The sequence below is a fragment of the Lipophrys pholis genome, assembly GCF_963383615.2.
Source record: "Lipophrys pholis genome assembly, chromosome: 16".
Taxonomy (NCBI): Eukaryota; Metazoa; Chordata; class Actinopteri; order Blenniiformes; family Blenniidae; genus Lipophrys; species Lipophrys pholis.
The window spans coordinates 20,069,461-20,095,492 of record NC_137634.1 but is presented as its reverse complement, the minus strand read 5'-3'; the positions used below and the strand labels follow the sequence as shown (position 1 = coordinate 20,095,492).

Below are 26,032 nucleotides of genomic sequence, written 5' to 3'. Positions count from 1 at the left end.
ATCAGTATTTGTATATACAACTAGAAAATTCCAGAGGAATTTTTTTGTGTGCCTGCCTCTTTCTGCCATCATTGTTTGATCTCAGCGGCTTCTTCTTCTTCTTCTTCTTTTGGGTTTAACAGCAGTTTGTGTCCATAAAGTTGCATTACTGCCATCTTCTGGTTTTATCTATCTACCTTGTTTCTCACCTCTCTCTGCCAAACAGATGCTGAGCTCCTCTGGTGTTATGTCATCTCCTCCATGTGGTGCCTCTCCCAACCGCTTTCTGTTTCCAACATTTGTTTTGCTGTTTTTCGTGATTTTTTCGGAAATGGTTATTGGAATCGTTAAGTCATAGCAACATGTTCTAGAACGCGCCGTCTTTTTTGGTGCGCTTTTTGTGTCCGCGCTCCCAACGGACACTGATCTCCTTTAATCTTTTCAATGAGGTGCCTCTCCCATCCACTTTGTATGGGACACTTTTTCACTGTTTTTGTTTAACAAATTGTCAGGAGAATTTTCCTAGTAAGAAAACCTCAGGGAAACGGAATACACAGGAATCAGACTGAGAGCGATTTCAGAAAGTTTAAGACAATTTTATTACATTATTCTTGTGAGAAAAGACAAAGTCACAGTACAACCTATGCATGATTGTCCAGGAGTTTGCCTAAGTCAGACAGTGCCTTCTTAAAGGCTGGAATTGTTTTGAGACTGCATTGAAGGACACCAAAAGCAGCACAGAGGTTTGAACAGTGTTGACACAGGTCATCCTTGAACACAGACTGCAAAATTACACATCATTCTTTGTGAGACAAAACAAGATATCCATAACACAAATCTTTAACAAAAGTTGGGAGCAACATATTTCCGAACTTTCCGCATGTTTTGATGTCCTTTTTGTTATTTGCAGAAAGAAAAAAATCAAGGACTAAGATAGTAACATTTGGGCCATACCACTAAGGCATTGGATCATTTTTTGCTATTTTTTCAAAACAGTTAACAAAAGTCGGAGCAACCTATTCCCGAATGTTCCACATGGTGCGGGACTAGTTACTCGCAAAACAAAAAAATTTATTAAACGGCTGCCTAGGATAGTAATCTTTGCACTTAGCCAAGAACGCAGGCACATAGCAGTTTAATTTACAAAGGGGGCCAAATCATTGTGAAACATGTGCGGATAGGGTGTACAATATTTTTAAACTGGAAACGCACATTGCTTTGAATTAATAAGAGCACCGTCTTTCAATGCTTGTCATTACATTAGTCAATATTATTTAGCAATGGTCAGTATCCCCCCCGAAAGAAACCCAATCTCCTTTTCACGGATGGTTGCGGAGTTGGTACGACCCTCCGTGAAGCAGGTGTGGTGTCGCTGTTGTTCAGTCAGAGCGGAAGTGTCGCCGTGTTTTGATAACGGCGGCGGAAGAAGCTGTCATTTGCTGCTCCTCTCACCAGCTTCTCCCCTCTAGCAGCAGTCAAGCAGCCGTAAACCCACGCCAGTTGAACGACAAATGTAACTTCGTGACTCGACGCCACAATGGGATTCCCACCGAGGCGCTGTCTTGGTGCCGGGCCGTCGAAGGCGCCGCTTCTGCTGCCGTTCCTGCTCGCGGTGCTGCTCGTCGGGAGCAGAGGCGACGGCAACCCGATGGACAACGTCGCCACGGAGAGGCTGGCCGAGGAGAGCCACCGGCAGGACAGTGCCAATCTGCTCATATTCATAATGCTCCTGACGCTCACCATCCTCACCATATGGCTCTTCAAGCACCGGCGCTTCAGATTCCTGCACGAAACGGGGCTTGCTATGATTTACGGTAAGAGCTCGAGCGCTAGCCGCTCGCGAGCCCGTCCACTCAGCAGTGATGCTAACTGCCCGCTAGCCTCCCAATCACAGCCCGAAAGATCCCCAGGGAGGCTGTTACACATGCCAAGGTTAAGGGGCCGCAGCATGGACGGGTGTTTAGCCAGAGGACAGTGGGCACAGACATGTGGGGGACCCCCCCCCCTAAAAACAAACAAACAAAAAAACAAAAACAACATGGTTTGCACTGGTGGCCCAAAACATGAAGATCGGCACCATCTACTTCTATAAAGCTTCACCTAAGAGTGGCCCTGATCTCAGGGTAGACCCTGGACAAGTTGCCCATCCATCCAATCAAAAGGTCAAACAACTGCACACACTTTTACTCTCTAACCCTTTAGTCCACGAGCGATTTGTGATCACTAAATATCTTTATTTCATGTTGCTGGATGAAACCTGGAGAAACCTATACACAGGGAGAACATGCAAGCCCAACACAGAAAGGCCCGAAGCTTCACCCAGAGCGTGCTCACCACTATTACCGCCATGTGGCTCCAAAACGTTTGTAAATATAAGGCAGTTAAGGGGCTGCTGTCCGTTGTCCTACAACTGGTGGTTGGACACTTGAAATGAAAAACTTGCATGCTTTTGTAGGATATTGTATAATCTATTGTTGTGATTTCCCTCACACGCTATTTGCATATCATGGAAGACTGACTGAACTGTGACAGTTCATGTTTCCGTGGAAACATGCACTGCAAATTCAAAATGACAGAAGTTTAGGTATGAATAAAGTGCTATCATTCACAATTAACTCACATAATTTACATTTCATTGATTGCCTTTATCATGTAATTCTTGGTGGAAACAGGAAAAATTTAAAAGTACTACAATCACCGAAAAATGATCAAACACACCAACATCAGCAAACTGCTCCACTTGTGTGAAACGCTGGTGTTGCTTGTCCCCTCTCTGAAGGCCTGTTGGTCGGTGTGATCCTGCGATTTGGCATCCACGTGCCCCAAAGCATGAGCGACGTGACGCTCAGCTGTGCCGTCAATGCCAGTCCCGCCACGCTGCTGGTCAACGTCAGCGGCCGGTTCTACGAGTACACCCTGAAGGGAGAAGTCAGTCGGAGCAAAGGCCACCAAGTTCAGGACGACGAGATGCTCAGAAAGGCAAGGAGGGAGTTGTTTTTTTTCCTTTTCTTTTGATATCTACTCTACTTACCAAGTATATGAGTATAGCAACTGTTATTGGTATTTTAATCCAAAAAAAGCTTTATAAAATTACCAGAATTTAAATAAAAATTCTGGTAAATTCAGACTTTAAATGTCGTCTGACCCACTGTGTGCGGATTATTGTGGTAATTGACCTCTGCTAAACATGACTAGTTTCCAAATGTGACCTCTGGCTGGAGAAATGTTCATGGCAGTTCACCAGCAGACTTTAAGTTGGGAATGTGTGTAAATAAGAACACTCGGACTAATTTGCTTCTTGCAGAAAAACGTCAAACTAACCTAAAACTTCCTTCTGTCTTTAGGTGACCTTTGACCCAGAGGTGTTTTTCAACATTTTGCTGCCTCCCATCATTTTCCATGCAGGTTACAGTCTGAAAAGGGTAAGAACATGCAGCTCCAGCTCAGGGACCTTTTATGAAATTGTAAATAGATGGAAACTTATAGGCAATTTTAATAAAATGCAAATAAACCACTTATTTTCCCAACTTGAACACTTTTTAACTATTATATTTGATATTGACCTGTAGCGTTTTTCATTACTCGTGTCTACGTCTGTCTCAGAGACATTTTTTCAGAAACATCGGTTCCATCCTGGCGTACGCTTTCGTAGGAACTGTCATATCCTGCTTTGTTATCGGGTGAGTGAATCACTGAGCCGCTCCAGCGTTCATCCTGATCCAGCTGCACGACGGGCCAACGATTGTTCCCGCATTTCATCAGTTTTAGAAGTGAACGATGACTTCCTTTAACCTTCCCAGGCTCATCATGTACGGGTTCGTGTCCTTCATGAAAGTTGTGGGTCAGCTCGGGGGGGATTTCTTCTTCACCGACTGCCTCTTTTTTGGAGCCATCGTTTCAGCCACCGACCCTGGTGAGTTAACGCCACGATGGCTTTCGGCTCTCCGTTGCAGCGTGTCGGCACCAACATAGTTTACGTTTTTTTTTTCCTTTTCTTTTTTTTTTTTCTTCTTCTCTTTTCTCAGTGACTGTGCTGGCTATTTTCAACGAGTTAAAGGTAGACGTGGACCTGTACGCTTTACTCTTCGGAGAGAGTGTCCTCAATGACGCCGTGGCCATTGTCCTCTCCTCGTAAGTTCGGGTTAAATTCTCACATTTTCGTGGTTGCATCACAACAGGTTGTCCTTTTTTATGGTAAATAGCTGCTTTCAATGTGATCGTGAATTGTGAACATTGTTTTCTGTGAAACATTTCAGTTTAAACATTGAATCTGTGTTTTTGACAAAGTTTCTTTATGTTTATTTCAATATTGAACTGTTCATTGTCATTGACGGTTATTTGGTGTTGTCAGGCTCACAAGCTCAGCTTAAAAAGTTGCTGAAATGATCAAATCTTCTGTTCTTTCTTTGTCGTGAAGAGGCAGCCATTTTCAAAAGAACCTTATTCTTAGTGGCCGAATCAGAAAGTTGAATGTTATATTCCAGTAATTTCAGGAATGTGTTTAGTTCTCTCGTTTTAACAGTTAAAGCCGCTTTCAATTCTTAAAATTTGTACATATTACGACGAGCATCAGTAGCGTTTCCAGTTCTGTGCCATTGGCCCGCTCTGTGTAGGACTAACTGTGGGAAAAGTAGTCTGTTTGTGTTTTACCTTTCACAAGAATACACAATATTCATACTAACATCCGTCCCTGTCATTCCATTGCCTGCGTTCCTTCACCCACTTGTGTCGCTCATCGCCTGCCTCTACGTATGTATGTATGTAGCGTTCTCCTCCGCTTGGAAAAGCAGGGTAGGCAGGGGGCTGGACTTGTACGCTCCACAGGAGCTGAAGGCCGGGTCTGGCCTGAGGGAGTGGACGAAATGTCGGGAGGAAACCTGACAGTTGCTCCTCGGTGGGTGCGCTGGCTGGCTGGCTGGCTGGCTGGCTGGGTGGGTGGGACTGCGTGGCTTTGCTGCTAGTGTTAGAACCTCTCAGGTGATGCGATGCATATCCTTCACTGAGGATATTCATTGCCGTTATTGAACCCCCTGCCGCTGCAGCCGCATCCTTTCCCCTGTATTATTTCCAGTTTTCTTCTTATCCGTAGACCCTGCAAATACTCATAAAATCATCCTAATGTAGACGCATAAAGGGAGTCTCACCAAAGGTCAAATAGTGTTATGACACCCAGCATGCAAAACCTCCTCCCTTCGAACCCAACTGCAGTCTCTTGCCTTGTGTGTGAAACCACACTAAATCACCTCTGAATTAAAAACACATCGGCTGCTCTTTGGGTTGCTGCAGGTTTGACTTGATGCTTGGATTTCTGTTGACAACATCTCAGTTTCTGTCTTTTTTTGAGCATGAGTTTGACATTTGAGCAGTTTCCCTTTTTTAAAAGAAATTCTTAGTAAAGAGTAACCCCCCCCCCCCCCCCTTTTCTTTTTTCATCATCTAAATCTTTCCTCTGGCGTCCAGCTCCATCGTGGCGTACCAGCCCGCAGGAGACAACAGTCACAGCTTTGAGGCCATGGCCATGTTGAAGTCCTTCGGCATCTTCCTGGGGGTCTTCAGCGGCTCGTTCGCTCTCGGAGTGGCCACAGGAGTCATGACTGCCCTCATATCCTTCCATATTACACATTTAAAATAGACTTCCAATAATTCTTAAGAGTTTTTTTGTTTCGTCATTTTAGACTAATTGTTGAGCATTTCTTAACTTGTGGCTCTTCCTCACGTGACCAAGTTCACCAAGCTGAGAGACTTCCCGCTGCTGGAGACGGCTCTGTTTTTCCTCATGTCCTGGAGCACTTTCCTGCTGGCTGAGGCCTGCGGGTTCACAGGTACATCTGTAGTGCTCGCGGTTTCATCAGAAGAAAATGTCACTTCTTTCAGTGACTTTCCCCTTCATTCTTGCAATTCCTTCTTCAGTATTCAAATACAGCCTTTCATGAAACACCCACATATGTTCCACTTTAAAATGCCGCAGTACCTGATGCACTGTGAAGAACATTGAAGCTGCTAAAACCAGTTTGAAGCAGAGATAATGATAGTTAGTTATGTTGGGAATGGTACTTCAGATATTAAGTGTCTTAAACAGGACACAACCTTCGCTAACCTGTGTGAACTTATTGCAGGAGTTGTCGCTGTGCTCTTCTGCGGGATTACTCAGGCTCACTACACCTTCAACAATCTCTCCCCCGATTCTCAGGACCGGACCAAACAGGTGAATTGCAATCACAAATTACTATTTTTTGCAAATAATTGTATTCTTTTTCCTGCTTTATTCGCAGCCTTTCACTGCAATGACCCAAATACGCCAACACGTTTTTTTTTTCTGATGATGCTATTTGTTATTTTTATATTATTTTACAAGTCAAGGCTGTAAAGAGTTGGAAGTTCCCACAAGCGGTCTGTGTCATGTGGCCACTGAGGTTTCTAACACCTTACAGGAAGCACTCACACAGTAAATCACTTCACAACTATGAAATAAAATCAGATTATTTCCCCTCAGCAGGATTATCATGTTGACTTTTTATAGGGAAAATAACGATTCTGTCCCAAGATATTTTGGAGACCTGACTGTCAAATATAATACTGATATTCCCCAATCAATCAAAATGGCAGTGAAGATCGCGGTTAATTGCGCGCCTCTTGTCACCATCAAGCAATTTTTGGACAGTCAACTGCATAGGTATTGGGATTATATGGTTCCTCTGCGAACATATAACAGACATCAACACTAATTTTAGTGAACGATAAAAGATGTGACGCTCGACAAGTCTGCCACGTGATGAGATCGGGAACCTGCGTCTCTTCGATGCATCATGGTGGACAGTGTGTAAACTGACTTGTATATTTGTGTCTTTTTCCCTCAACAGTTGTTTGAGTTGCTGAACTTCCTGGCAGAAAACTTTATCTTCTCCTATATGGGCCTGACACTTTTCTCCTTCCAATCGCACGTCTTCAACCCGCTGTTCATCATCGGAGCCTTTGTATCCTTTACCCGTTTCCCAGACAAACCGGCGTCTCGGTGACGTTCCAGATGCCACACATGAAAAAGTTCTAACTGCAGTCACTCATCACAGTCGCGCGTCGTGTTCCGATGTTTCTGAAGGGTTGCTGCTATAAGCATTACATCCTGTTTCCATTGAGATGCTGTCGCTACCGTTTTGTGTCACGTTTATCAAGTCAATCGCACTTTTGGTGCAGGCTGATACAATTCAGAGTCCTTCATGAGAAGATTTATAGAGTGACTGAAACAACTAGACAAGAGAAAGCATTGAAAGGACAAAAACAAGGTAAACTGATTAACTTAGATTCAAGCGCATTTAAAAAAAGACGATTAATTATAATAATTCAAACAATGGATAATAAATGAAATGTTATTACAATAAATACATGTAAAGTAAGAAGTAGTTGCAAGAAAATAGACTGTAAATACCTCCAAAAATATAATGCAAGATGAAGACATAAACAAAATTCAGAGAAGTTGGACATTTCACCGAGTTTTGCACCAGAAAGTATCAGTAAAATTATCTTTACAATTTTAGCAATTTTCGGTACTAATTCTTGGGTTTTACGATAAGAGACTTTTTTAAAGTTGTGTTCGGCGCCACATCAAAGACAAACTTTACATTTAGAAGTTATTAAGTCATTATTCTAGCAGTCCGGCCCACTCAAGATGAATTTGGGCTGTATGAACCCAGAATGTGGGTCATGTGTGTTTATTCAGTCAGAAGACCATGAAGAACAATATAATAATTTTGAAATAAATCCAAAACTAACAGGTATCTAGCGTTTGTGAACATAACCATTGAAATGTTCTTCACTGCTTTGCCAAATACCAGATGATAGAAACTGAGAAAAACAATAGATGGAATTTCTAAATTGCTGTCCACCCACCGCTATTTTCCGTCCCAGCGTGTCTGCGCTGTATTATTACTTCATGGTGTTGTCTCCTTGACCTTTCGCTGTGGCGTAGGTGGCGGTGTTTCTGGGCAGGGCTGCAAACATCTACCCGCTGTCGTTCCTCCTCAACCTGGGCCGCAAGAACAAGATCGGGTCCAACCGTCAGCATGTGATGATGTTTGCAGGTACAAAGGAAAGATAAGGAAGCTTTAGTGTCTAGTTCTCTTCCGGGACCTGAAAAGATTAAAGCTTGCAGAACTACACTTACCAACACTTACTCCAACTGACTATTAACTTGATTTCCTTAAGAGTCGTACAACACGTGTCGTACTGCCACACACACACACACACACACACACACACACACACACACACACACACACACACACACACACACACACACACACACACACACACACACACACACACGTGACAGTTGATCTTCCGTCTCCTCCAGGTCTGCGTGGGGCGATGACCTTTGCACTTTCTATCAGAGACACGGCGACGTACGCCCGCCAGATGATGTTCTCAACCACCCTGCTCATCGTGTTCTTCACCGTCTGGATCTGCGGCGGCGGCACCATGCCCATGCTTTCTTTCATGAGCATACCGTAAGGCTGGGCATGAATCTGTGCACGCTTGGTTTTTTTATTGATGGTTTCATTTTCATGGTCAAAGTGACTTTCTTCTCTATCTGTTCTCCTGTAGGGTGGGAGTGGATTCTGATCAGGAACACTCTGTAAGTGATGAAAATGAACTGATCAGACATATTGACGGTACAGATGTAACTTACAGGTTGTCTTGTCTCGACAGAGCTCAGCGGTGCTGGACGGCTCGCAGCATAGAAACACCAAACATGAGAGCGCCTGGCCCTTCAGGATCTGGTACAACTTTGACCACAAGTATCCTTTCAGCCAAACCTGATAGAGATTTCAGTCTATCAAATATGAATTTTCTATTTGATGTGTTATTATTATAATAACTTGTGTACTACTTTGATCGTATGCATTAAAATGTATTACTGACCTTTTTGTACTTCTAAAGGCAGTGTGTCTGCGGTATTTTATGAACACCAGATGGCGCTCTTTATAAATGTCATAATCAAGCAACTTGCTATTTATGAACCAACTGCCACAAACTTTATTCTGAAAAAGCTCACGGTCTGCTTTTCCTCCTTAAACGTTTACAGATTTAGCCGGTAGGTTTCTGACAAGCTGTGGGTTAAGTTGCATAACGAGGCCTGATACAGATCACACATTATTTTACTGCAGAAGTGATGTTTTTACTTTTTGTAGTTATCTGATGCAACGTGTGACCTGCCGGTGAGTCAGTACGGTCTAATCCTTGACGGAAGCTTGTTCTCCAGCTACTTAAAGCCCCTCCTGACCCACAGCGGCCCTCCTCTCACTGCCACTATGCCTGCTTGTTGTGGCCCGCTGGCACGCTGCCTCACCAGCCCTCAGGCCTACGAGGTTTGGACAAAAGAATAGCATTTATGACCTCCAAACTTAGAAGTCGGCTTGTAAACTTGGGTCTTTTCTTTTTGTTTCTTTCCTTCTGTAACTGCGCTCATCTTTTATTTGCTTGTTTTGCCCTTCCCAGAACGAAGGTCAGCTCCATGACGACGACGACGACTTCGTCCTGAACGACGCCAGCGTGAGCTCCATGTACGCCGACGTCACCGTCAGCACCGATGCGTCCGGCTCTCGCACCGTCAACCCGGCGCGCTCCGCCGGCGGCGGCCCGCTCAACGACGGCCTGGATCACGAGCTCGCGCAGGCCGAGCACGAGGTGGCCATCCGCGGCACGCGCCTGGTCCTGCCCATGGACGACCCCGCCGAGCAGCCCACCACCGTCACCCTGCCGCCGCCGCCCTCCCCGCCGCGCTCCGACCCCCGCAGACACAGACTGTAAGAAGGCTCCGCGAGCAGTTTGACCCTCGCAAACCGTCTGAGGTGACCACGACTCTGTTGGAATGTTTGATCAAACTGCTCTTGTGGTACGGCGGCGTCAAGTCGGCAGGACTTCCTCTCTGTCTAATGCAAGTTGGAAACTCTTTCTTCAACCTGTGACACGCTAGATTTACAAACCCGATCTTTTTTTTCTTAAATTTAATTTTTATCTTGAATGTGAATGCACTACGTATAAGTTAAGGTACTTTGAATTAAGAGCACCTTCATTGCTTACTTAAAACGATACAAGATGCACATCCAGCCACCGGGGCCGTGGTTTGACCCCGTGTTCTTGCCCCAGTGGTGACGGGCCGGCACTCCCGCAGGCTGCGGCTCAAACAGGTGGAGTTGCACTTCAACCGTTTCTGTGTTTGTCCTGCTTCCCTCGAGTGTTTGTTACTTGAAGATCACAATCACCTCAAAACGTGCTTATTTTAGAGAAGGGTCGGATTAACAGATACAAACAGGGAGCAAAAGGACAAAGACGGAGGCGTCTGGATGCGAGTGTGACAAGAACAAGATGATAGAAACTCCAGCTGCTCCTCGACGTCCAGGATCACTGATCCAGGTTTTACCCCTGCCCGCTTCTACCTAATGATCTATTTATAGAACAAATAGTTTTATTTATTCCTTAATTTATTCATTCTTTTGTAAAATGAAGTTCATGAGGTATTGGTGAGAAGTGCTGCATTGGGTTTACCTTCACTATGCGGGGGGAGGGGCTGGGTTTGAATCCGTGTAAACGGATCAGGTGAATTGATTCTCTTTCGCAGACGAGACAAAAAACACTACGTCTTTTCCCATAAGGTACACTGTACAGTCATGAAGTCATGAAGGAGATGGAGATTCATTCCAGGAGCTTTTATGCATGTTTACCAATATATCTCACATCCTCACTGTAGCAGATGCTTTTGACTTTATACTTGGAAATTAGAGCTTCCCTGTGTGTGTGTGTGTGTGTGTGTGTGTGTGTGTGTGTGTGTGTGTGTGTGTGTGTGTGTGTGTGTGTGTGTGTGTGTGTGTGTGTGTGTGTGTGTGTGTGTGTGTGTGTGTGTGTGTGTGTGTGTGTGTGTGTGTGTGTGTGTGTGTGTGTGTGTGTGTGTGTGTGTGTGTGTGTGTGTGTGTGTGTCGCAGTTTATTAGGGCTAATGTTGGTTTCTGGGTTTTTCTGCCTCCGACTGACTCAACCTGCTCTTTCTTTGAAGAAAACTAAGAAGTACCTGCCGTATTTTTGTCATTTTGTATCATCAGAGTTGGCTGAGGGCTGGCCGAACTGTTTCCAATTAAAGTGCCTATTCAGAAATTACTCCATGTAGATTTGTAAATAAATTCATTTTGCTTTTTGTGCAGTAAGATAATCTTCTGTTTGTTTTTATGGGACATTAAAGCTTTTTGATTGGTTGATGTTGAGGGTAACTGTCAGCACGTCGAGTCGAGCATAAACTAAAGCCGTGTACCGACCAAGACTTACAGCAGGACTTTGTGAACAGTGTACCTCTGGGAATTCTGTGTATGTCCTCAAAGTGTCGAGTAGAAGGTACTACACAGGTGGATATTTTCAACTTTTAACTGATGTGCTCATATTTTTTATTTATTTTTTAATCTTTTGAAAAACGAGCTGTTCTCATAAGTTGCACTGAGATGCTTCCTTGAGATAACCGAGACCCTTCATGTCGTTCTTTGAGCAGATCTGACGAACACAACCAGGTGGATGGAAGCAGGATCCCGTTTAAAATGATGATTTTTGTGTGCGCGCGCGTCTCAAGCTGCCCATGTGTTGTTATTCAGATCTTCAAGCAGTATTCTTGATATGATGCGTGTGTTTCTGCATATTTGTCCAGTGATATGGACACGAGCGGATATGCATCTCTGTCCTGGTTTAAATGTATTTGAACCATAAAAAAAAAAAAAAAGGATTCATCGAGAAATCTTAAAATAGCAATTACACTGGAAAGTAATGAGAATATGTCTGTTTCTACTGTTTATGGAAACTGTATTTGTGAAAAGTGACCCGGCCACAGGTCCATAAGTGAATGTTTTTAAAATATTTGAGGAGGAAATAATCCCACAATAAATTTGTTTTCTCCCTCGTTCAGTCCTGAAGTTAATAACAGTGTGTCTTCAGTCTGACCTCTTGCAAATGTTCTGAAAAATAAAAAACCTTTGAAACTGACAATCTGTTAAGTTGTTTTTTTTACACACACAAATGTAAAACAGCACTGTGATTAATGCTTTGACTCTCTTAAAAAGACTGGAAACCCCTTTTTTCTTTACCATTTCCTTGTGTAACAATACATAATCAGATGTACAAAAACATTGTTAAAGAAGGTTAGTGAAGGTTAGACGTCCTTCAATCCTTCAAACTAACTCATCCACCTCACTAACTAACTCAGTAAATCGCATATTTTCAGTCTGATGTAGTAGCACTGTATCCAGGTGGGGTCCATACGCTCTTATTTTGAAGGCGTGTTTCTGGTGGCCGGCAGTATTTAAACCGTGGGAGGGAGTCTCGGAGGAGGAGAGCCGTCCGCTGCCGGCAGACAGCCGCTCAGAGACGCAGAGAGACGCAGAGAACCGCTCATCGCCCTCCGATCCCGGTAAGCAGGCTGAGGAGCCCCGCTGTGTGTCACTGCTTCTGAAGCCTGGTTCCTCCCTCTGCATGGATCAGACAGTTTATGTGACATTCACACACCAATGGTGTGTGTTTCTTTTTTGTTTTTTTAGCAGGTCTGCTGCTGCAAACATGTGACTTGTGTGAAGTTCCAGATTGAGCCCAGCTCTCCTCTGCACCTCTCTCACACACATGTTATCATTCCACACACGGTTCATGTGCTAAAGCAGCATTTTGAAATCCGGAGAGGAAACTAGTCCAGCAGTTTGTCTGGGCGTTGGCTGTCTGTCTCTGTGTGTGTGTGTGTGTGTGTGTGTGTGTGTGTGTGTGAGAGAGAGAGTGTGAGCTACAGTTACATGCTGACTTGTGCGGCTTCTGAAATCTGTTTCCATTTAGGAAGTTTTTTTTGTTTTTTTTTCACCCGTTGATGGAACCACTGAGGCTAAAAAAATGCTTCACAGAAGTCAATTAAAATTCCTGTACTACTATTTTTCATTGTCCTGTGTGTGTGTGTGTGTGTGTGTCTGTGTCTGTGTGATGCACATATGTTTTGCTCTACCAGTTCTATTTAAACTGAGTCTTACTGTCTGGAATCCATCTAAAAAGTTCTTTAGTCTTTACTTTGAGACTTCAGTGATGTTGCAGGTGTGAATCTCCTGCCAGATGTGGAGAGAAATATACAGTAATACACAGACGCCATGTACAACCACGTCTGACCTTCTGCTGCCTGCCTCTCTCTCTCACACACACACACACTTGGACAACGGGGGGCCGTAGGGACTTCTAAGCTGGGGTCGAAGCATGTTAAAGAAATTACCATGAGCTCAGTCCTATAAAATCCATCACAGCCTCATAAAACTTTATGTCGCTGGTCTGAGTTCTCGTCACGCCAGCTCCCTGTTGTGTTTCGCCTGTTGTGATTTTAATAAAAACCGAACGCAAATAGGATCCCGACACCGTTTTTCCTTTTTTATTGATCCCCCCATCGGTACAGTTCGTTTTACAGAGTTTAATGGACTCCTTCCGTTTGAGGATGGTAAAGACGCCCACAGGTGTGATATGACCTGTGTGATCTTTAAAAACCAGTTGTGATGTGCCGACATGATTAAAAGGTCGTAAAGAGTGTCGTTAACGGACACGGTGGTGTAGTGGTTGGCGTTTGTGCCTCCTAGTTGCAGACTGAAGCCACGTCCACATGAGCAAAAACCCTCTTTTTTTTTCTCCTCCGTCGTTTCACGACCACACAAGAAACATGCGCGTCAACATTAAAACTACTGCAAATGATGTCGTGCATATGCCAGGCCTATAGGTGGCGCTGTGGCACGTAGCATGAGAAATCGACAAATCCGACGTCTCGCCTTAATAAAGCGACGAGCGTCAGCAGCTCGACCTGGAGCCACTGTTGTTGTTGTTAAGTGACATCGAGGGGTTATCAGGGCCAGAGGTGGAGCGATGACGTCGTCGTTTTCAGCAAATGTGCACCTTGCTTGTGCACACCTCAAAGCTGAGGCAGCATTTTTAAATTTCTCTACTCTGGAACCCGTTTTCCCCCCAAAAAAACCCAGTTCTCAGACTCCTAAAACGCGGCGCCGCGTGACTGACCTGCCGAAAACGATGCGGTTACGTGAAACGGCGTTGTCGGGGACCCGAGCTGAGATATCGGCGATATCTGACATGAAAGATGGCGAAATCCTTCATTGTTATCAAACCAGCCTCAAAGTCATGCTGTCAGGGTGAGAAAAACATGTATAGGAGAAGTTTATTTGGGGATATTTCGCTGTATTTTGGACCAGAAAGTCTCAGTAAAATTGACTTCATTTTGAAATTACTATAATCTTAACATGAAGCCAATTTTAATGATACATTCTGATGCAAAATACAGTGAAATAAAAAAACAAACAAACACAATCCAAAGTCCAAAAATCGATGATTCCTTTGAAATTTTCACATTTTGTTTGGTGGTTTGGCTGGATTGGCGTTTACTTCTAACCAAACGCAGGTCAGTCAACCGATCTGGCCTTCAGAGAGCATCGCATGGGAAAAAAACTTCATGTCATTTTCATCTGATTTTCTGAAAAGAAAACCAAAGTGATGACTGTTTATTCTTGAAAAATGGGTTGACAATGACGTCAAACCCGTTTCCCTAAAAGTCCAAATTCAGTTTTTTGCTTCTCACAGCAGGCTGAGTTTGTAGTAAAATCAATGGAAAGTCTGAAGAAACAAGAGGAGAAACGACACAAATGTTCGAGAACGTCAGGGAAAAAAAAAAAAAAGAAAACCCCCAAAGTGAGGTCATGTTGTTTCAAAGGTTGTGGTTTCTTCCGTCCCGTTATAAAGTCTACGTCATGAGTTTAGTTCTTAATGAAATACCTTTTTAATGTTCCTCTCAATTGCGGTTCGCTGCGGCGTCGACCTTTTGAACGGAGAGTAAATGAAGGAACGCTTGTTCTCCTTGAAGGGAAACTGTCGGTTTGGATCTGGAGGAACGGTTAGGAACGGGGATTTGGAGGGATTTGGGCGGCTGGAGATTTATGAGCGGGATCTGGATCACTTTGGAAACAAGTGGAGATAATTTTAGCGCACATTGTGGGTCCTCCCAACAGGACGGCGGCGGTTCCCGAGAGCGGAGGGTCGCACGGTTAGGAAAACGCTAATGTGTTCGGGGTTGGCGGCGGCCTCGCTCTGACACGCGTCTCGGTTACAGGCGGAGAGAGAAACCTTCTGCTGAAGCCATCACGCGCGTCCTGTTGTAGCGAGACGGGCTGTTTGGACACGACCCGGCTCTGATGTCTCAGCTTTATTCCACCGTGAGGAATGCGGCTCGCCCAACGCCAGATAAAATAAGTGTTCGATGTTTCGGCGCTGAGCACAAATGTTCAGCTCGGGTTCAAACCCAGATGTGTGTTTATTTTTCCGACGGTCTGATTGGTGCTGAGAAGATCAGATGTTCAGGATCGAGTACCACGTTCTCCTACACTCAGTGTCTGTATAGACAGAACGGACAGACGCAACCTCAAGGGTGCAAATCAGCCCATTGTGCATCATCTGCTGACCCACGCTCCAAACTAGGCCTGAACAATGTTAGTGAAACATGCAATGAGTGTTGTGAAACGCAGTATGACTTGTAATCAAAAAAAAACCCAAACACTCTTAATCTCTGGTTCTTCCAAATAACGCTGCTCTTTCTCAGGCTTGGCTTTAAAGGGTTAAAGAGGTTTAGCAGAGCAGCCAGCAGCACTGAGGTCACACCTGCGCCGAATGACGCCGGTCCAGACGGGTTCAGACCGACGTGAGTCTGCATTAATCACATCTGCTCGCCAATTGTGCCGCATTAAACAATCAGAGTGTGTGTGTGTGTGTGTGTGTGTGTGTGTGTGTGTGTGTGCCAGCTTCACTCTTCTCAACGAGGCTTCCTGTTTCTCAGTTTTCCACTACATTCTTCAGTGATAAGCTCATGCCAGGACACACACACACACACACACACACACACACACACACCGATTCGGTCCGTCCTGCTCGGGTTCTTCTCACTCTGCTTTATTCTGCAGCCCATCGTTACCATTTGAAATGTGTTTCTTGTCACACAGACATGATGTCACTTTTAGTGGGAGTTTTTTTTTTTTTTTTTTTTTAAACTTACACAACAGACCTGACCGCCATGTGGTGGAAATGGCCTCCAGTTGTGGCTGTTTGAGTCAGGTGGCTGAAGAGAAAAGAGGAAGGCGTCAAGGATTGACACGTTCATCCCCCGAAGGCTTAACCCAGACTTATGAGTTAAGGGTTTTCCCTCATTGTTAGAAAAGCGCATCAATGATCTGAACTAATGCTCCATGAACAGAGTTTCTTAACACTATTGTTGTGAGACGCTATTAAGCCACACCAATCAGCCTCACTGTGAGTCCAGCGTTATTCTCCAGTCAATCCCACACATGCCGCGCTGCGTTTACCGAACCAGCAACCGTTTCCAAGAATGTGTAATTTACTTTTTCTTTTCCTTTTCTTGTTGGAGCCGAATTGAAAATGAAAAACAAACTAACTCTGGGTGTTTTTACAACGTCTTAGCCTGACGTCAACCAAAAGCCTCACCCATAAAAAGCTGCGTTTAGCACAAAGCAACGCCGCTTTATGCACACGGGGGGGGGGGGGTTGAGGTACGTCTACAGGACGTGGCTCCAGTGTACTCTGTGATCAAACATCAGTTTTGTTTGTCTCAAATGGGAAGAAGCTGATGTGGCGCTGCTGCGTTGCCGTGCCTCAGCAAGACTGTTGATTGCAGAGAAAACATGCAGAAACAAAGTCCTGGGAGCCGCCTGACGTCAGCGAGGTCTCATTTATTTTACTCCCAACCTGTGTGGATACTGGCGCGCTTCCTGTCGGCCATTGTCTGGCTCCCATCAGATAAAATGTTCACGGCGGCGTCCGCCGAGCTTTACCATCGCCCGTACCGGAGCAACACAGGGCTCTGTGTGGCCGTGTGTATTTACAGAGTTTTTGGCTTTGGCGACTGTTTAACGCCGCCGGGTTAAACAGTGAGGAGAGGTTAAAACAACCTCTGTCAGGGGAGAACTTAACGCTTTCTAGTGGATAAGTAACCAAGTAACAAAGCCGCTTCTGTCTTTTTCCATCAGTGAGTGATGAACTAAAGGAAGACGTGTGTCCTCTCAGTGTGTTGTGGGCCTCAGGTCGCGGCTCTATTGTCTGCTGATGAGACAAGAGCACAAAAGAAGGTTTTTAATGAGCTTTATGAGCAGCAGCGCCTTTGACCCGGGCTACATACCGCTGTCGAACAGGAGTCAGGATGATGGATTAAGAAAAACCCAGCGACTGTTCAGACCAGGGTTCTGCAAGGTTTTTGTTCAACTGAGCCGTTTTTGTCACTTTTCCACCAGAAGAAATTCACCCGGAGCCACAAAACACGTTTAACCATAAAAGATCACGCAGGTTATAAAGGTATTTATGTGGTTTTGCTCAAAGTACATTCATGATGTTTCACAATTTAGAAGTCACTATTTTAACCGTTTCACCTGTTTTTGCTCCATTATTGACAATTTCAAATGTTTTGGTTACTTTTTTTTTTTTTAAACAAATCCTCCTCCTAACACTTTTTTCTCGTTCTTAGTCCTTCATTTGTACAAAACACACCTTTTGTTTCTGTTAATGGGGGAACTTGTTTCAAGCGTAAATAGACTGTAAATAGAAGCATCCACACCTTCAACAGCAGCTGAGATAATCAGGGACTAAAGACAGCGGATTAGACACCAGGAACACCACAGAAGTTTGGGTAAATCCAGTGGAAGATCTTTGCACGGGCAAATTAGAGGTGATCTCATCAAGGCGTGCATAAGCAAGATGTCTGAAACAAAAAAAAAAAAAAAATGAATCCCTGAACTCACAAACTTTCACTTCGAGGTCACGAGGAGGTAAATTGAAGTGTTTTGACTAAACAGCCCAAAGGTGTGGTAACGCCACCAAACAGCAGAAACTTCCTCATGAATCTGTGCCGGCACGCCGCTGCATCCAGGAGGCCAACGCTGCAGTTTGTGGTTTCCTAGGGAGTGGCTGGCGTACGAAGTGAAGTGAAGTGGAGTGTGTGTGTGTGTGTGTGTGTGTGTGTGTGTGTGTGTGTGTGTGTGTGTGTGTGTGTTCTGTCAAAGAGTTGTCGGCTATCCAGATCTTACCACATTCATCATACCAGGCATTCCTTCATGTGTTCACATCTCTATGCCGACACACACACACACACACACACACACACACACACACACACAGCTCAGTTTTGGAGAATTCCTAGTGGTCAGCCAGCATGAACCTGATGTGGGAAAATATGAGCGAACAAACTGCTGGTATTGTGTATTATTTACCCTCCGAGATTCTTCCCCTGTAATCAGGCCTCTGTGATCACAGCGGAATGAGTTCAGCTCCGTGTTTAGGAAGTTTATTTTTGTATTTTTTTGTGTGTGGGGGGGGAGTGGTTTTTGGACTCTGTGTTGTGAGAAATCACATCAGCTGAAAGGATGCCGAGACGTTTGGACTGTTTCACAGAACATCAGAAAGTTTTCCCAAATCTTAAGTGATTTCTATGTGACATTAGTAGAGGCAAAACAGCCCTACTTTTTAATTGGGCGCAAAGGAAACGGCAGCGATTGGTCTGGAGGCAGAGAAGGGGATGAAGAGCTCACTGATGTTACTCGTGCCAACATCAGTTTTGTGCTTCACTGGCATCCAGTGAAAAGGGGCCGGCTCGGGGTGGATCTGATCACACTGCCACACGCAGGCCGGGGATCCTGCTCGCCGCTGCACTTTGCACCAGTTGCAAACCAGACGAGGCCGTCCGACTGGTTTTGCTCCTCGGGGAGGGCGGCGGTAATCAAAAGCAGAGGGAATAAAAGAAGCCACCGGCTGCAAAATCTGCAAATCTTATACACACCGGGATGATCTGAGAAATCCTTTTCCCCTGAAGATACCATCAGTTGTTTGAGCTTCCTCCGTCAGGAGGAGATAAGGTGTACGAGTGAGCGAGAGCACGCTGTGCAAATGGAGCGATGAATGAGAGAAACGTGTGCGGACATAAAGACACACTGAAATGCACACTCGGTCTCTAGAGTTCTACACCGAGCAAATACTGGGAGTTTTGAAACCTTTTCCTCTCTTTAGTTACTAAGTGTATCGACAGCACCCCTCTGTGGCAGGTTTAGGTACTGCTCTCCAAGTGTGCTGAGGAAACGGTCCAAAACCTGCATAATGCAACAGCTATACCACATTTTTGGACATTTCACTGTATTTTGCACCAAAGTTTCAGTAAAATTGGCTTCATGTTGAGATTGTAGTCCTTTTTGGGAGTAATTGTTTGGTTTTTTGGAAAATATTGACATTTTCATCACATGCGCTGCACCACAACAAAGAAAAACCTTTTAAGTTTACAACTAAAGGTTATTATGGCTCTATTTTACTGATTTGGCTCACTCGAGATGGAATTGGGACTGTATGTGGAACCTGAACTAAATGTGTTAAATACCCCTGATCTATGCAAAAAAAAGTTGGACTCAAACCAGAGACAACAGAAGTGCTAACCACTACACCGTGCTGAAGAAATGAAAACACGCTGCCCTGTGCAGCTCCTAGGGAAAAGAACCTCTTGTGCATTTTTAAATTTTTTTTAACTTGTATTTTTTAGGTCGTCTTATTAATGTACACATATTGTAATGGAGCTGCCAGGGTCAGCCTGATGACTGATTCAGTCACTAAGAGGAAGTTGTTCTATAATCTGGGTGTTTTCTTTATTAACCGATAACAAAAACAACCTGACCTTCTTCTCTACTTTGTTGAATTACACGCCTGCTCACTTGTGCGCCAGCTTTGACCGTGAATATCAACTGCGGATCAAAACAATGTGTGTGACGTTCACTCCTGCCGTTCTAGCACAGTGGTTACAAGTTACTGCTCCTGAAGTGAATGTGAGTTACAACATGGGGACCTTAAGCAGGGCAGATCATGTGACCCAGCAAACCTGATTTATGAGCCACTGAACAAAGAATATTCTTCATTATGGTTCTTATCTGCAAAAACTCGTTTCTCTTCTTGTAGGTTTGACTGTACCTCCATGTAACGATGGCAGACAGCTCGCACTGCTTCTACTGTCGTGATGACCTCGGCGGGAAGAGATTTGTCCGCAGCGAGGGGAAGCCGGTGTGCGTCCGCTGCCACACAAAGTTCTGCGCCAACTCCTGCGCCGAGTGCCGCCGGCCCATCTCGGTGGAGACCAAGGTTTGTCGTCGGGCTCCGTCTCTGCGCCCCGGGATTCGCTCCTGCTTCGTCTCTGAGACGGTCTCACTCTTCCTCCACCAGGAGCTGAGCCACAAGGGCCGCCACTGGCACGAGGAGTGCTTCCGCTGCGTCAAGTGTTACAAGCCTCTGGCCAAGGAGCCCTTCAACATGAAGGACGACCGCATCATGTGCGGCAAGTGCTGCTCCAGAGAGGACGCCCCACGCTGCCACGGCTGCTACAAACCCATACCGGCAGGTAATCGCCTCCACATCCTGCTCCCGCAGCAGAAACAAACACATGTGAGGCTTAATAGTAGAAACAGGTAGAAAACACAGACATAATAATAATTAAAAAAAAAACCATTTAGGATCTTTGGTCACTTCCCAAGAATGTTCCTCTGGGATTAATAAAGTATTTCTGTTCCATAATGTTGCATGCTGTATGATTGAATGGGTTGATCATATCTGAGCACTCTGACAATAGTCCAGGTACGTTTCTAACTGCAGAGCAGCACCGGATCAAGTCTCAGATTCAGACTCAATGCAGGACATTCAAGTGATACTTGGTAAACTATACCACTTTTTACGTGCAAATTAATTCTTTTTTTAAAGGTCCCATATTATACAGTATGTCACATAGATGTTAGCGGTCCAACAAGTTTGTGTTCAAAAGTGTATTTCCCCAAATTCAGCCTTGGTCCTTGATGTCAGCCAGTCTAAAAGTCCCTCTCGTGGGCTCCACTGAGAACAGGCCGTTTCGGTGTCTGTCCCTTTAAATGCTAATGAGCTGTGTCTGTCCGCACAGGAGGAAAAAATCTGCACCCACTTGTAATTTTAGAGGTCAAAGCTCATCTAGAAGGTCGAACTGAGTATCCACTACAAAAGGGAGGAGGAGTTGTTTCCCTGCATGATGTCATCAAGGGAAAATCTGTGAATGAGCTCACATCCGCTAAAAATGGAGCAAGCGAGGGAGATGACAGACTTTTAGTACACAGACAATACAGTTGTTATATTATATTCTGTAACTTTCAGTTTATTAGCCATTTGTAGTATGAAAACCACATTGGAAAAAATGTGCAAGGAGCTCAAAGTGCACTGTCAACATTTAAAAAAGACATTTCACGATAAAAAAAACTATCAATACCACAAAAAATTCTATAGGATAAAATACTGTACAATAAAAAGTCCATACAAAAGTAAAGCTCATTACAGCTCGTGGAAAGAAACTATTCGAATGGCGAGCAGTGGAACATTTGATGGAGCGATATGTTGAGTTTTCTCTCTGGGTGTTTGGGGGTCTTGCACGGTCACCACTAAAGTATTCACCTCCTATTCTGTCCATCGATTCTGTGAATCCATCTTCTATGTAACCCTCTTGGTCCACTCTTCTTTTTGACCGATTCAACCTTCTCTTTAGCCCGACTCTGCACCATTTTGTCTCCCGCGGTTTACTTTGCGAGCTTACCGTTGTGTACCTTGGAGACAGGATGTTCACATTCAACACGCCCATATCCTCACAATACTTCAAAACTTTTCAAATATTTTTAAATGAATGATACACTCTAAATGTAAATGCATAAAAACGGGCCGTTTTGTGATATAAATGAATTAAAAGCAGACTCAGCCATTTCTAAAACATTAAAAAAAAAAAGTTATATACCTTAAAATCACAAGTTTTTTTTTTTTTTAATCCCCTGTGAATATTTGTAGATTTGTGAAATCACGGATTTAAGCCAGATCCGAAGCACGCACTTCTATTGAGATGCCAAACTCCATATCTCACGCTCTATAGATCCTCTATTAAATATAAAGGTTTTGTGGTGATTGAGTACATTGTTTGTGTTTACAGCAATCGCGAGTTCAATAATATCTTTTGACACCCTGATCCCGTCCCTTTGTGTGCCGCAGGCACAGAGAGCGTGGAGTACAAAGGGAACTCGTGGCACGATGAATGCTTCACCTGCTACAACTGTAAACGTCCAATCGGATCGCAGAGTTTCCTTTCTAAAGGAAGCGACACCTACTGCAGCCCTTGTTACGACAAGAAATTTGCCAAACACTGTGTCGGCTGCAAAAAGGTAACGTTTCTCTAGTGGTTGCAGCCACGCGTCTGAAAATAAAATCCCTTTGCCGTCAGTGAAGCGCGACCTCCGTCCAATCACTGCACTGCTGTCCTCTGTGCTGGTGTTTCTGTAGCCCATAACCTCCGGAGGGGTGAACTACCAGGACCAGCCGTGGCACGGACACTGCTTTGTGTGCAGCTGCTGCTCCAAACCTCTGGCAGGCTCCAGCTTCACCAAACACCAGGACGACGTCTTCTGTGTCGACTGCTACAAGACGTCGGTGGCAAAGAAATGCAGCGGCTGCCACAACCCCATCACAGGTTAGCTCAGATCCAACATGGCCGACAAGAGTTCTACTTCAGAGAAATTGTAACCAGAACGGCAGCGATTCGTTGGTTTTATTTGTTTGTTAAAAGTTAAAGGTGTAGATTGATTGTTCCTTTATTACGCGTAAGGCTACAGGGACGGGGAGGGGGGGGGGGACCCGAGCTCTGCAACCTTTGTAAAATCTGCTTACCAAAGGAGCCGCTTTGTTTAGCCGTGCAGGACGGGTTTCAGTCAACAACACGGGTCCTCTGACATCCTGGACACGCCACAGACAGTCAGGCAACCTGTCGGAGACCAGAGATAATCCTCTGGCTAAAGGTCTTCGAGTTTAAACTCGTGTAACTTGTCAACCGCGTCGAAACGATGAAGCACGATTGAAGTGGTACCCGAGAAAATGTGGTTGCTTTATCTATTCTAATCCACCCAAAACCAAAACCATGTACAAGAGGCTTATCCTGCATCAAATTGATTATAAATATATGTATTCAGCTGCTTCTTATTTCTCTTCTCACTTAAACTAAAAGGAGCAAAACTCATGATTAAATCCAGTCTGCTTTCCAAACTTTGTACATTTCGGGGCTTAACTTTAACCCCAAGTCCTTTATTTGTCAGAAAACAATTACACACAGTATAAGGTGCAATGAAATGTTTTTTGTACTTGTTCCACACAGAAACAACAATTTTAATAATGTGAGTAGGATAAAACTCAAAAGCACACAAGATATATATATATATATATATATATATATATATCTATCTTGGCTCCCAACCAGGATCCAGGATGGCGCCAGGGGTCACAGGTCACTGTAATGTCACACAGAGGCTGAAAAAAGTTTAGAGCTACTTTAAAGATACAGTGCCATCTAGTGATGAGGATGAGGATTGCAACCGTTTCAATCTTGCCTCCATCTCTTACCCATGAGTGGTTTCGTGAGACTTGAGGATTTTACTCGGGTTTAATATAGTGACATAGTGGAACAATATATTGACCTGTTCATGATGGAGATATGAAGGAATCGCTTCAAGTTGAATTAGACTCAAGATAAAAAGCCCCAGAACAGAAGTGTTGAACACGTTTTAGTTCGGGCGCCACAGACAATCCAATTCCATCTGGAGTGTTCCATGATGACCTTTAAATATTCACTTTAAAGGATTTCTTTGTTGAGTATACGTGATGAAAATGACTATATTTTTGCAAAACCAAACACATACTATGGAAAATGACTACAATCTCCACATAAAGTCAATTTAAATGATACGATATGAAATTAGAAAAAAAAAGAAGAAAAAAAAAACGTTTTCTTTGAAATTTTGACAATTTGCTTGGTTGGTTTTGGCCCACGTGCCTTATGTTTGGCATCCCTGCACTAGAAAATTCCATCCTTAAGAAAAAGTTGAGAAAACATAGGGAGAAAAAAAATAAAATCCAGGCTGAGCCTTTCTCCAGATACTTCAGTTTTCTCCCACCGTCCAAAAACATTCCTATGAAGCCAGTTGGTGACTCTAAGTTTCTCCTAGTTTTATGAGTGTGAGTGACAGATCTTTAGAGTAAAGAGCCTGACGGATTTAAGAACACAAGTATCACTGAGCTCATTAAATTTGTTGTTTCAGACAATAAACAACAAACATCAATGAAACTTACCTTTACTCTATTTCTGCTCATGTTTCTACTTAAATCCTGCACACTGAATGCCGAACATGAAAGTCCTGCGTTCATGGTTTTAAGATCATGCACACCAAAAGAGCTCATATGTCTCAACCTCCAAAAACATCTACTGACTACGTTTTGATGGTCAACAATCTCATTGATTGTGGCCTAAATAGAAATGCCCACGCTGGTGTGTTTGTTATACTGCTGTAATAATGACCCACACCAGCAGGTGGCACTGATCTCCCGGGTGTCTCTCCTCTCCTCTCCCCGCAGGTTTTGGTAAAGGAGTGAACGTGGTGAACTATGAGGGCAGCTCCTGGCACGAATACTGCTTCAACTGCAAGCGCTGCTCCCTCAGCTTGTCCAACAAGCGCTTCGTGGCCAAAGGGAAAGACATCCTGTGCAGCGACTGCAGCGACAAGGAGTGACCAAGCAATTCTACTTCCATCGCAGTTTTTATATATATTTTTTTTTTTTATTGCTTTTAAAGCATTGTCTCCATTTCAATATACTGTTCATTCTGTGTTTCAAATAGTGGGAGGTTACCTAATGACCTGATGGGGATATCAAAACCTAAATGTTGTTGTTGTTGTTTGTTGTTTGCTGTGATGCCAGAGGTCGAGAGAGAGGACTGAAGGAAGTCTGGAACAATGCCTTAGAGGCCGAGTTCAGGTGACGGAGCCTTCTAGAAAGCAAATCCAGTGATCCAGGTGTTTTCCAAGACTGAAAAAGAATATTTTCCTGATAACCTGGACAGCCATGTGCTGCTCTTAAGAAATTTGTTTTAAAAAAAAAATCGTTTTTCTTTGAAATTTTGACCATTTGCTTTGTGGTTTGTCGACCAGATTGGAGCGTCTTGCGGGCCGGTTTTGGCCCCCGGGTGTTTTGTTTGACACCCCTGATTTACATGATACATCAAATAATACTCAGAAATGTCGTATGTATGTGTATTTGCATGTTCTTTCCAGCCCGAAAACATCGGTTTCAGATTAATTCGGTGACTGAATGTAAGTGTCTGTACCAGACTGCCTGGACTGGTGAGCTCTCTTCACCACCAGATGGACGCATATATGACGCTTTGGAAATTTTAAGAAAATCTGAATTCCTCTTTGCACTCGGGAGACAATACTGCCTCCGCATGTTTTCACAAACTTCAGCTCCTACCGCTGCATTGCTGTTATGTGCTCTTCTCTTCTCTTCGCTGAAGAACTGCAGTTCATTTCCTCTTTGTTATTTCTATATTTTGGTCCTCCTGCGGACCTGACTGAAAGGAGGCGGTGAAGATTAGAAACAGTTCTCTGAATCGGTTTCAAGTTTTTTTTCATGCCAGAAAAAAAGAAGAATGGCTTCAACGTTTTCTTCTCGTCTTCCCACAATTGAACGTTTTCCTGCGGCCAAATAGTCAAAATCACATTTGTATTTCTACTGTGCCAAGGGATTACTCTGCCCAATGTATCAGTAAATTGCAAAAAGCACTTTTTTTTTTTTTTTTTTTTAACACCAGCTTTTACTCCATGGAAGGAGATAAAAGAATATATGCGATCTGCATGCCTTGATGTGTTGCTGCAATTATATAAACCTTTTATGAACACATGCTTTGTATTTGTTTCAATCATTTCACAATAAGGTCTGTCCAGTTTAAAAGCCCGATGGCATAAAGTAATTACATTTTACTGTATGTTTTTTTTTTTTTTCAAAATAATCTATATCTTTTGCTTGTTCCTCATTTGAAGCAGATAAGCGTATCAGGCACATCGATACAGAAGGCCTTTTACTCGCCGCTCAGCGAGCGCGGT

General features: G+C 44.0%; 1 protein-coding gene and 1 pseudogene across 2 annotated transcripts; both read left to right on the top strand.

Annotated features, from left to right (window-relative positions):
* The first annotated feature begins 1,364 nt into the window (after nucleotides 1–1,364).
* LOC308121920 (sodium/hydrogen exchanger 6-like) lies at nucleotides 1,365–11,994 on the top strand (annotated as a pseudogene). The gene is made up of 15 exons (XR_013936575.1): nucleotides 1,365–1,793; nucleotides 2,759–2,958; nucleotides 3,324–3,401; nucleotides 3,583–3,659; nucleotides 3,780–3,892; nucleotides 4,005–4,110; nucleotides 5,440–5,801; nucleotides 6,096–6,184; nucleotides 6,840–6,953; nucleotides 7,943–8,054; nucleotides 8,327–8,480; nucleotides 8,578–8,608; nucleotides 8,683–8,771; nucleotides 9,236–9,341; nucleotides 9,472–11,994. The product of XR_013936575.1 is annotated as a sodium/hydrogen exchanger 6-like (transcript).
* Nucleotides 11,995–12,316: 322 nt separating this feature from the next.
* On the top strand, nucleotides 12,317–25,908 carry LOC308121629 (four and a half LIM domains protein 1-like). The gene is made up of 6 exons (XM_080482977.1): nucleotides 12,317–12,417; nucleotides 20,016–20,195; nucleotides 20,277–20,451; nucleotides 22,104–22,273; nucleotides 22,392–22,578; nucleotides 24,510–25,908. The coding sequence occupies exons 2-6, from the start codon at nucleotides 20,040–20,042 to the stop codon at nucleotides 24,662–24,664; spliced, it is 843 nt and encodes a 280-aa protein (XP_080339103.1). The 5' UTR covers nucleotides 12,317–12,417; nucleotides 20,016–20,039; the 3' UTR covers nucleotides 24,665–25,908.
* Nucleotides 25,909–26,032: the final 124 nt, after the last annotated feature.